The following is a 12,316-nucleotide window of genomic DNA, read 5'->3' as shown; positions in this document are numbered from 1 at the left end:
CTCAAAAAAAAGAGAAAAAAAAAAGAAATCTGTTCCAATATCAGGGGTTTTATACCTACTTTTTCTTCTGCCTGGAAATCCTTCCTTCTTCAAAATCTTCAAAGGGCTGCTTCCTTCTCATCAAATATTTATGTTTTAATTCAGTTGTCATTTTCTCAAAAACACATTCCATTTTACTTGAAAATAATCCATCCAGAATCAGGGAGGGGTAAGAGATGCAGGTGTAAAGGAAACAACATCAGCCCTGAGTTAATAATGGTCGATGCTAGATGATGGGTACATGGATGTTCATTATTCTGTTCTCTTTATTTTAAATACATTTGAAGTTTTCTGTATAAAAAGGCTTCTCTCTTTGCTCCTCTTACATTCTGCTGCTTCACCTGCTCATGCCTATTGGGCGTGTGGTGCAGTTTCCTCTGCTTGGATTCTCTGCTCACTTCCTGCTCCAGACCAGCTTAATTCCTACTCATCCCTCAGCTCACCTCCTCCTCCAGACCAGCCTAATTCCAACTCTCAGGTCTCAGATTATACATGCCTTCCCTAGGGAAGCCTTCCCTCACTCATTTATGTTCCAAATTATCTTGTTCACAAGTGAGAGCTCAAACTGATTCAGGTAACTGCAAAGTCCAGAGTTAGCCTCGGACTTGATCCAGGCCTCAAGAAGTGTTACCAGGACAACTTACCTCTCCATCTCCTGGCCCCATTTTCTCCGTGTTGGCTCCATCCTCAGAGACTCTCACCCTCCATAGTGGTAAGATGGCTGCCATGTCTCCAGCTTTCTCTTTCACATTCAAATCAAACATGAAGAATGGAGTTAATTTCTCCGAGAGGGTTCCAAAAAAAGCCCCATAGCTTATTCTTACTAGCTTGGGTGAGTTGACTCTGGACATATTCCTGTTTTAGAACCAACTATTGGTACTGTGGAAAAGCAATGATCTGATTGACCAAAGAGGACTGCATCTTCCCTGACACTAATTGATAATATGTGGGACGAGTTGCCAAACCCCAACCGGAATTACAGGAAATCTGAGGAAGGAATCTGGAGAGGCAAACAACAAATGTCCACCAGGAATTTCTTAGCTAAATGTTTGCATAGCAACTTGTCCTTCCCTTTAATAGCACTACAATAATTATACATTTGTGTATATAATTTGTTTAATACATATGTCTCCCATAACACTGTACAGTCACCTTGAGAAAGACTCTGTCTTCTTTTCTTACTATTCTATGCCCAGGGCCCAGCACAGTTTTGGCACAGGGTAGATACTCAGTACATTTTTTTCTTGTGTTTGTTTGTTTTTGAGACAGAGTCTCACTATGTCACCAGGCTGGAGTGCAGTGGCACAATCTCAGCTCACTGCAACCTCCAACTCCCTAGTTCAAGCGATTATATAATCCCCTAGCTGGGATTATAGGCACACGCCACCACCCCAGTTAATTTTTGTATTTTTAGTAGAGACAGGGTTTCACCATGTTGGCCAGGATAGTCTCGATCTCCTGACCTTGTAATCTGCCCGCCTCGGCCTCCCAAAGTGCTGGAATTACAGGCATGAGCCACCAAGCGTGGACAATATTTTTTTCAGTAACTATGATACTAACATACACACACACACACACACACACACACACACACACACAGCAGGACATGAAGCAGTACAAAATAAAAAATTTTTTCAAAAACAATTTCTCCATAACCGAGCTAAGTAAACACCCAATCCTCCCATTTATCCCTCACCAAATGTTCTTTTATATTTTCTTCACAGTAAGTGCCACCATGTGAAGTTATAGGTCACATATTTACCTATACGTTTACGGTCTGTTTCCCTGCCCGTCCCACCACCAGCCCTTGCAATAGGTTAACTCCATGACAGCCAGTGTCTTTGCCATATTTACCACTTGACATGTCACCAAGGTCCAACACAGCACCTTCACAGTGAATGTTTAATAAATATTTGTCCAATGAGGGAAGAAAGGCTGGCAACAGTGGCTCATGCCTATAATCCTAGCCCTTTGGAAGACCAAGACAGGAGGATGACTTGAGGCCTGTTCCTGTTCCAGGCTGGAGTTTAAAACCAGGCTGGGCAACATAGTGACACTCTGTCTTTACAAAAAACTTAAAAATTAGCCAGGTGTGGTGGCTTGTGCCTGAAGTCCCAGCTACTTGGCAGGCTGGATGGGAGGAGGTCTTGAACCCAGGAAATGGAGGCTTTAGTGAGCTGTGATCGTGCCACTACACTCCAGCCTGGGTAACAGGGGGCAAGACCCAATAAAGAAAAGAAAAGAGAAGGGAAAAGGAAGGAAGGAATGAAGGGAGGGAGGGAAGGAGCGAAGGAGGGAGGGAGGGAGGGAGGGAGGGAGGGAGAGGGGAGGGAAGTGGGGGAGGGAGGGAGGGGAGGGAAAAGAATAAATGCAGGCTCCAATATTTCCACTCATGGTCATGAGCTCTCTCCTGAGTTCAAATCTATCCTTGAGCATGCTTTCTGGACAACTTCACTGGATCCCCATAGCAGTCTTAAATTCAGTATACTCAAACTTGATACATCAAAAATTGATCACAATATGGCCAAAATCTTCCCCCAAAATATGTCCTTCTTCCTCTGTCCCTTATTTTAGTGGAAATCAAATTTGATAGGGCTAAAATGCATTTCTCCCTGGACTTCTTTGATATTCTTCTTCTGATTTTCTCTTCCTTTTCTGGTTGGTCCTTGTTGTTTCTTTTCTGTCTCTGTGTGCTCGTCTCACTGCCTACTTTTTAAATGCTAATGAGGCATTTAACACTAATGAAAGATTGAAAGAACTCCATCCCAGGGTTCTTGCAATAGAAGAAAAGAAATACAAATATGGAATGGGTGATGGTAAGGAAAAACCCTGTGAACATGAACTGGAATTGGAGATACTGATATAAATTCATGACTTCTAAAATGTGTATGTGTATATGTATAGTTACATGTGTACCTATGTATTATATACATATATATATAATACACACAGACATTTCCTACCTCTGTCTGCAATAGGAACCTAGGAACAAGACACCCCAGTAGCCATGAGCTCACACAGCATCCAGATATTGGTCTCTAATACTAGTCACGACTAAAAGGAACCAAAAATCCATGAGCAAAGAGCTGATTCAAGGGCTAGGACACAGAAACTTTTTTTCTTTTTTGAGATGGAGTTTTACTCTTGTCACTCAGGCTGGAGTGCAATGGCATTGTCTCAGCTCACTGCAACCTCCACCTCCAAGGTTTAAGCAATGCTCCTGTCTCAGCCTCCCAAGTAGCTGGGTTTACAGGCATCTGCCACCATGCCCGGCTAATTTTTTGTATTTTTTAGCAGAGACAAGGTTTCATCACGTTGGTCAACTGGTCTCAAACTCCGGATCTCATGTGATCTGCCCATCTTTTCCTCCCAGAGTGCTGGGATTGCAGGCATGAGCCACTGCACCCAGCCCCAGAAACATATTTTTATGCAAGAAAGTACTCCAAAAAATGATGGAGGCATATCATAAGAACACAAGAGTTTGAAGGGATTATTATTCTCCAAATCCAATTTTAAAGGGAAATTTGAGCAGAAAATAATTGAGTAAAATAACAAACTGCAAACCATTGAGAAATGGGAATCCATTAGTTCATACTTATGATAAATGGATGGGTGGATGGATGGATGGATGGATAGATAGATAGTAGAGATGGCAGGGCTCTTGCTTAGAGGATGTCAAGAACTCAGAGGTAAATGTAGTGCAATGCTAAAGAGGAAAACTCATCATTTTGTAACCATCATAGCAAAGATTGGATTATTATCAATAGATGCTAAATTTAGGGGGAAAACTTTGATGAGGAGCAGAATATTTGCAAGAACTTAAGTGTCTCCCCATAGATTACTTATTAGTAGCAAAGCAGACAATATTAACTATATAGTAAAGAAGTCAGACATCTTGTCCAAGTAATCAAAATTAATATCATCAATAAGGAGCAGATGGATATTATCTGCCTCTGGATGTGACACCTTAAGATCACAACATCTCTGACAGGGAATACATAACCTGAATCTAATCCTGAAGAAACATCTTACAAACCCAAAATCAAGAATCTTCTATTAAAAGGGAGTGGGGAGGCTGTATTATTTTTAAAATGTCAGTATCATAAAAAGATAGTGAAAAAGTGAGGGACTATTCCACATAAAATTTAACTAAAGAGACATGACAACTAAAAGCAATATGTAATCCTAGACAGGATTCTGCACTAGAGAGAGAAATAATCCTGCAAAGAACGTTATTGGGTTAATTAACAAGTTAGAATGAAGATGGTAGATCAGATCATACAATTGTAGATGTTAAATTTACTGAAGTTGATAACTACACTGGTTATGCAAGAGAATATCCTTGTTCTTAGGAAATACTCACTGAAGATTTAAAGAGCAGAGGGCCATTACACATGTAATTTACCATCAAATTCTTCAGAAAATATAAATATGTGCATAGAGGGAGCAAAGGATAAAGAAAAGGGAACAAAATTTTAAAAATAGATGAATCTGGCTAAAGAATATATGAGTGCTCTTTGCAGTATTTGGAAACTTTGCAGTCAATGTAAAATTACTTCCAAAAAGTTTTTCTTTTTTTTTTTTTTTTGCTGTTGGTAGAGAAGCAGGTCTTGAACTTATTTTGCAAACAAGACCTGTTCTATCAACCTTTTCATTTCGGAGGCTAACCGCAGAGTCAGCTTGACTTCAAGGACTCGATTTTCTTAGTCTCCAGCAAAAAGTTTTTCTTGAAGGGGCAGATGCCACTGTTGACCCTCTTGTCTCCAGATGCTACACATTCCTCACCCACACTAATACCTACATCCACACTATGATAATCTTTATCTCTACTCCAGCCTGTGCTCTTGAATTCCCCAACTCTATTTTCAACTCACTTCTAGACATCTCCACCCAAATGTGCCCTGGGTGTAACATATCCCCATCCTTAAGGCATCTTCTTTCTTCTCTGAAATGGGCACCATTCTTCTCCCAGCTGCTTGGGTTCCTCAAAGAGAGTCACACTCCCTTCACCACAATCTGGGAAACAGGAAGACACTGGAGCCACACCAGAAAAATGGAAGCCTCTCTTGAGACCCACTGTCTACTACTTAAATCAGTTCCTCATTCTAATCTCCAATGTAGCTTCAATTACCTCAGGAATCCAAGTTGCAAGAGCAACTGACATTGTTTTTGATGTGCTAGTCTCTGCAATTTAGGAAAATGGAATCACAAGGAGAGTGAAACAAATAGAACAGCTAATCTACTCCATCTGCTATATTCCCCACTGCCCATAGTCACCACCTATGCCTGTCCATGTAACTAATGCCAGTTGGCCCTCATCTTGCAAAGCTTGCAAAGTGGGGTGTCACCTTCACTTGAGTTTCCTGATTCCTTGCTGACTAAATTTCATGTCCTGTCCCTTCTTTATAGTCCTCCATTATAGCATTTGCCACGTTGAATTATAATCATTGCTCTTTGAGCCTATATCCTGGGCTAAACATTGATAGGATGCATTTCTAGTACCTAGAATAGTGCGTGGGGTAGAATAGGATGGATAAGCAGTAACATGGTCATGTGCCACACAAGGACGTTTCAGTCAACCACAGACCACTTACACAACAGCGGTCCCATAAGATTACAATGGAGCTGAAAATTTCCTGTTGCCCAGTGATGTCGCAGCCATTGCAGTGCCAAACCACCATGCATGTTTGTGGTGATGCCAGTCATATAAAAGTACAGCACACACAATTATGTACTGTACAAAGCACTGAGTAACAATAAATGACTGTCACTGGTTTAAGTACTCACTATACTACACTTTTTATCATTCTTTTAGGGCATACCCCTTCTACTTATATACATTTTTAAAGTTAACTATAAAACACCCTCCAGCAATTCTTTAAGGGGTATTCCAGAAGAAGGCATTGTTATCATAGGAGATGACAGCTCCATGGGTGTTATTGCTCTAAAGACCTTCTAGTGGGAAAAGATGCAGAGGTGGGAGACAGTGATCTTGATGATCCTGACCCTGTATAGGCCTAAGCTAATGTGTGTGTTTGAGTCTTTTTGTTTTGTTTTGTTTAAGATGGAGTGTTGTTCTGTTGCAGAGGCTAGAGTGCACGATCTCAGCTCACTGCAGCCTCTGCCTCTCAGATCCCAGTGATTCTCCTGCCTCGGCCTCCTGGGTAGCTGGGATTAAAGGCGTACAGTAACACATCTGGCTAATTTTTGCGTTTTTAGTGGAGATGCGGTTTCGCCATGTTGGCCAGGCTGGTCTCGAACTCCTGACCTCAAGTGATCTGTCCACCTCAGCCTCCCAAAGTGCTGGGATTACAGATGTGAGCCACTGTGCCCAGTCTGTGTCTTAGTTTTAAACAAGAACGTTTAAAAAGTAAAAAAATAATTTTTAAAATAGAAAAAAAGCTCTCAGAATAAGAATATAAAGAAAAAAAGGCCATGTGTAGCAGTACACACCTGTAGTCCTAGCTTGAGTCCAGGAATTTGAGTCCACCCTGCGCAACATTGCAAGACTCTGTCTCTAAAAATAAATAAAATACTTTTGTACAGCTCTACAATGGGTTTCTGTTTTAATTATTATATAAGAGTCAAAAAGTTTTTAAAATGTAAAAGTTCATAAAGTAAAAAAGTTACAGTAAACTAAGATTCATTTATTATTAAGAAAGAATAGGCTAGGCATGGTAGCTCATGCCTGTAATCCCAGCACTTTGGGAGGCTGAGGCGGGCGGATCACTTGAAGTCAGGAGTTCAAGACTAGCCTGGCCAACATGGTGAAATCCTGTCTCTACTAAAAATATAAAAATTAGGCTGGCCACGGTGGCTCACGCCTGTAATCCCAGGACTTTGGGAGACTGAGGCACACGGATCATGAGGTCAAGAGACCAAGACCATCCTGGCCAACATGGTGAAACCCCATCTCTACTAAAAATACAAAAATTAGCTGGGCGTGATGGCACACACCTGTAATCCCAGCTACTTGGGAGGCTGAGGCAGGAGAATCTCTTGAACCCAGGAGGCAGAGATTGCAGTGAGCAGAGATCATGTCACTGCACTCTAGCCTGGGCAACAAATGCAGACTCCATCTCAAAAAATATATATATAATAATAATTTTTATAAATTAAGAGTAGCCAAAGTATACAGTGTTTATAAAGTCTACAGTAGTGTACAGTAATTCCTAAGCCTTCATATTGACTCACTCACTCACTCACCCAGAGCACTTCCAGTCCTACTAGTTCCAGTCGTGGTAACTGCCCATGTACCATTTTTATCTTATAAAAATTTGTTTCCTTTAGTGCTGTATTTTTTACTGTGCCTTTTTATGTTTAGATACACAAATACTTAGAATTGTGTTACATTTTCCTACAGTATCCAGTACAGAAACATGCCACACAGGCTTGCAGCCTAGGAGCAACAAGTTTCTGTTATATAGTCAAGGCGTGCAGCAGGCTATACCACCTAGGCTTGTGTAAGTATACTGTATGCTGTTCACACAATGACAACACATTTTTCAGAAAACATCTGTCATTCAGCGACACATAACTGTATAACCTAAATGGTCCAGGATCTACATTTTGGCCCATAAACACTAGTCCTCGCAGGTGGGAGTTCCTGGGTAGGTTACCCTTAGTTGCCCAAATCAATAGCATCATCCTTCTGGTCACTCCCGTTTCTCTTTTTTTTTTTGAGACAGAGTTTCGCTCCTCTTTTTTTTTTTTTGAGACGGAGTTTCGCTCCTGTTGCCCAGGCTGGAGTGCAATGGCATGATCTCGGCTCACCACAACCTCCGCCCCCTGGGTTCAAGCAATTCTCCTGCCTCAACCTCCCAAGTAGCTGGGATTACAGGCATGTGTAACCATGCCTAATTTTTGTATTTTTAGTACAGATGGGGTTTCCCCACATTGGTCAGGCTGGTCTTGAACTCCCAACCTCAGGTGATCTGCCCACCTCAGCCTCCCAAAGTGCTGGGATTACAGGCGTTAGTCACTGTGCCCGGCCTTTTTTTTTTTTTTTTTTTTTTTTTTTTTTTAAAGGAGTCTTGTTCTGTCACCCAGGCAGGCTGGAGTAAAGTGGCACAATCTTGGCTCACTCTGCTTCCCCGGTTCAAGCGATTCTCCTGCCTCAGCCACCCAAGTAGGTGGGACTACAGATGCATGCCACCAGGCCCGGCTAATTTTCATATTTTTAGTAGAAACGGGGTTTCACCATGTTGGCCAGGTTGGTCTAGAATGCCTGACCTTAAGTGATCCACCCACCTCCACCTCCCAAAGTGCTGGGTTTATAGGCGTCCCACTGTACCTAGCCTCTCTTCTTACCTCTCTTTAAGAGTCCCAAGAGCAGTGGTACAGGAGGAAAGGGAGGGCTGGCCCATCAATGGAGCTGCTGCCTTGCTGTCCCCCTCCCTCTGTGCCTACTGCTGCTCTGCTTGCCCAGGCTGACAGTGCACAAACCCCCCATGAACCTGGCATCCTTCTCTGCTAGCCATCCAGTCATGACCCGTCACTCTGGACAAGAGCTTCTACTCCACTCCCAGATTGGTGATAGAGCCAATCTGTCCTGTGTGGATCTTGGCTTCCTCTTTTGTTAAGAGAGGGGCGTGATCAAAAATGAGCTAATATCCCTTTCAACTCTAACAACCTGTGATTCCGTATTATTCTCCCTCAATATCCAATCTATTAATACAACGGGCTTGCCCAGTCTGGGCCTTTGGTCCATGCTTTTCTGCTGTGGTGGATACGTTTCCCCATCTCAGGCATTTTATGCAGGTCAGATCATCACTCGCAGCCTCGTTCATATCCCGAAGCCTTTCTTCATTGCCCTGGATCACTCGCTGCCTCCTTGCCCCATACGATCCACTGATGAACCACTCTCAGCATAGAGTCCTCCTGGGATTGTAGTCTGGATGCACATGTTGTGTGAACCTCGACAGACTATAAACAACTTCAGGGCAGGAATTGTGATTTATATTGGAGAAGCAACAGGGCTGAGATGGAGAGGAGGAAAGATAGGTGCAGCTGCATCACTCATACTGGGTTAGCGAATTCCCTCTGGTTCAAAATCAGGCTCTGATTCGAAATCAGGCTCTGACTCCCTGGCCCTACTGGCCACCAAAACTTGAAAGATACATCCAGATACAACCAAAGTCATCCTCAGGGCTGAATGACCAGGGGCTGCTGACTTGAGTGATTTGGGCCCCAGGTGTCTCAAAAGTATGGTTCACTACCCACTGAAAATGCTGTTTACTTCTGTACCCAGGGAAATTCATTGACCACCAACCATTCACAAATACTGAACAAGGCACTAGAAGGGCTCCCAGCAAGTGCCCTTGGAAAGATTTCGAAGAGAAAGAACAAGCCATGGTTGACTCTTACCTCATGCCAGGCAAGCATATCTCACTTAGTGCCTCTCCAGAAGTTGGGTGCTGGTCTGAAGGGGCAAGTGTCAGCTCAGAGAAAAACATCAACTCTTTTTGTTTATGACTGAGCCTAGGCATCAGAGAAAGAACAAAATTCCATTTGTGAAGAAATTTGCCATAGCCATAGGAAGACAGGAAAGGACAATCCCTAATCCCCTTGAGAGATCAGGTAATGGAGGTGCCTAGTCCGCAGTCCTCAAGTCCAGGTGCCTCTGATATACAGGTTCCCCATCAGGGAAGCTTACTGTTGGAGTCTTTATCAAGGGTAACACCTGAGAGGCCATGCACAGTGGCTCACACCTGTAATGCCAGCACTGTGGGAGGCCAAGGCAGGAAGATTGCTTGAGCCCAGGAGTTCTAGACCAGCCTGGGCAAAATAGCAATATGCCATTTCTAAAAATAAAATTAGCCAGGCAAAGGCCAGGCATAGTGGCTCACACCGTAATTCCAGCACTGTGAGAAGCTGAGTCAAGTGGATCACTTGAGGTCAGGAGTTCGAGACCAGTCTGTCTAACATGGTGAAACCTTAAAAAATTCAAAAATTAGTAATCCCAATTACTCAGGAGGCTAAGGCAGGAGAATCACTTGAACCCAAGAGGCGGAAGTTACAGTGAGCTGAGACAGCACCACTGCACTCTAGCCTAAGGGACAGAAGGAGACTGTCTCAAAAAACAAAAAAGAAATAGCCACACATAGTGGTACACACCTGAAGTCCCAGTTGCCAGGAGGCTGAGGCAGGAGGATCACATGAACCCAAGAGTTCAAGGCTGCAGTGAGCTATGGTCATGCCACCACACTCCAGTATGGGCAACAGAGCAAGGCCCTGCCTCAGGAAAAAAAAAAAATTTTCCTCTAGATATGGGGGTAAAAAATAAAAATTAAAAAAGAGTAAGACCTGAGACCCAAAATTTCACCATGTGCCTGAGCCTGGAGTCCTTGCCACAACTTATTTTCTCCTTTTCTCAGCGATCTTCCAATTAGCTCTGAAGAAAATTCCCTGATGGGATCAGCACTAGCTCCCCAAGTCTTCTAATAACTAAAGGAAGCTATTTTACTTAATATCAATTCTAGTCATAGTCCCAGAGACCTACATTAACAAAGCACATTCACTAATATGGCTAAAGAAAAAACTAGCAGGAAAGCAGCCCAGTGGGAGAAAGCAGTATACTAGCAAAAATTAAATCTCTCATTCTGAAGGTACAAATTAGTATTTTCCAGTCTCTTGTTGATTCGTTCAGCTATTTATTGAGCACTTACTATGTGCCAGGATATGAAAAGCCCTGAGAGCACAAAGATGAATGGGGCATGGGAGTGACCTTGAGGAATTTATAGGGCAGTCAAGGAAGCAGAGAAGTAACTTGAAAAATGAAAGTATAAGACATCACTTCTGTGTCCAGGGTCAATGTGAGCAAAGTACTGGAGGATCTCAGAGGATGAAGTCCCTGGGTATTAGAAAAGTCAGGATGGAGAAAGTGACATTTCCGGTGAGTCTTAAAGGATAAGGTCATACTATAGAGGTTTGGGATGCGGGTGGGGAAGGACATTGCAGGCAGACAGAACAGTGTGCCTGAGGATTCTAGATGAGAAAAATTTAAACTTGTCAGGTAATACAATGCAGGCACTCAAAGACACCAAACCAAAGAAGCTTGGCCTCCAGACTTATCTCAAATCTCATCTCAGCTGGCTCCAGGCTCCATTTTGGACAGCTTATTTCAGTGGAATGAAGTAAACAGGATACCAGGGCAGAATGCCCTCAAAGGGCCTGTGAAATTGCCTAGACTGAGGCTTCCCTCATGCTCAAAAACCTGGTAGCTGTTGAACTAAGGGAAAGACAATGGACTCTAAATACTAGTCCTTCATAGATTTTGACTGTGGACAGCACAGCCTCCTCCGTTAATATAAAATGTATGGAACAGGTGTGATGGTTCATGCCTGTAATCCCTGCATTTTGGGAGGCGAAGGCCAGTGGATCATTTGAAGTCAGGAGTTCGAGAACAGCCTGGCTATCACGGTGAAACCCCGTCTCCACTAAAAATACAAAAATTACCTGAGCGTGGTGGTACACGCCTGTAATCCCAGCCACTCAGGAGGTGAGGCAGGAGAATCACCTGAACACAGGAGGTAGAGGTTGCAGTGAGATGAAAGCTGAGATCGCACCACTGTACACCAGTTTGGGCGACAGAGCGAGACTCTGTCTCAACAAAAAAAAAAAAGCATTAAATGTGTAAGCTTACATTTAAAAACTCATTCATGTAAAGTGTTATCAGGACTGAGATTCCCCCTGTGAGATATGGAAGTAGACCATGGCAATGGATGAATTTATACTGAACCAGAGATGCTCTCCTTGCTAAATAAAGTCAAGGGATGGACAGGGCTTTTCTTCTTAGGAGGGTCATTTCCTCCAGGTGTCCTTTGCTTTTATGAGCTCCCTGCAGTGTGAGTTTGTCAGCACCTTCAATATTTAGGTTATTTAGGAGATCTGGGTCCCAGGAAAAACAGTCTGTCACTACTCAAACTCTCATAAATCTGACTTGTAATAAGAGTCCATTTCATAAATTTCACTGTGAAATAGCTCTGCTAATAGGAAAGTAGGTTTCTGAGAAATTAGGAGGCGGTCATTTGGCACTGAAGATTGGACCACATGGAAAAGAACCCCTTCTTCCTTAGCCCCTGCCAGCAACTCAGCACCCTCAATTTCTCAGTAACACTTCTTCAGGATTCCACGTTACCCTCTACTGGGAGACAGCACAGACATCAGAAAGGGCCTGGGCCTTCTGGTCCACATAAACATGTCTGATTCCAGATTCTGCCATGACTGGCTCTGGGCCTTGGCCAATTCATCCCATCTTGCCAAGTCTCTACTTACT

General features: G+C 43.0%; 1 protein-coding gene and 1 non-coding gene across 6 annotated transcripts in view; both read right to left on the bottom strand.

Moving 5' to 3' along the window:
* Positions 1-12,316, bottom strand: part of LOC128928470 (uncharacterized) — a 124,920-nt gene that overhangs the window by 105,135 nt on the left and 7,469 nt on the right. For 3 of the 5 annotated variants that reach the window (XM_078343857.1, XM_078343859.1, XM_078343858.1), the window contains 4 exons: positions 11,497-11,640; positions 9,406-9,519; positions 6,493-6,556; positions 684-781 (listed from right to left, as the gene is read on the bottom strand). In XM_078343857.1, the coding sequence (XP_078199983.1) occupies positions 737-781; positions 6,493-6,556; positions 9,406-9,519; positions 11,497-11,640 (367 nt within the window). In that variant the 3' untranslated portion in view covers positions 684-736. The other 2 variants (XM_078343860.1, XM_078343861.1) reach the window with 2 other exon arrangements.
* On the bottom strand, positions 4,627-4,753 carry LOC118143993 (small Cajal body-specific RNA 15). The gene has a single exon (XR_004728466.1).

The sequence above is a fragment of the Callithrix jacchus genome, chromosome 11, assembly GCF_049354715.1.
Source record: "Callithrix jacchus isolate 240 chromosome 11, calJac240_pri, whole genome shotgun sequence".
NCBI lineage: Eukaryota > Metazoa > Chordata > Mammalia > Primates > Cebidae > Callithrix > Callithrix jacchus.
The sequence above is the reverse complement of the archived record's forward strand: the minus strand, read 5'-3'. Positions and strand labels throughout refer to the sequence as shown.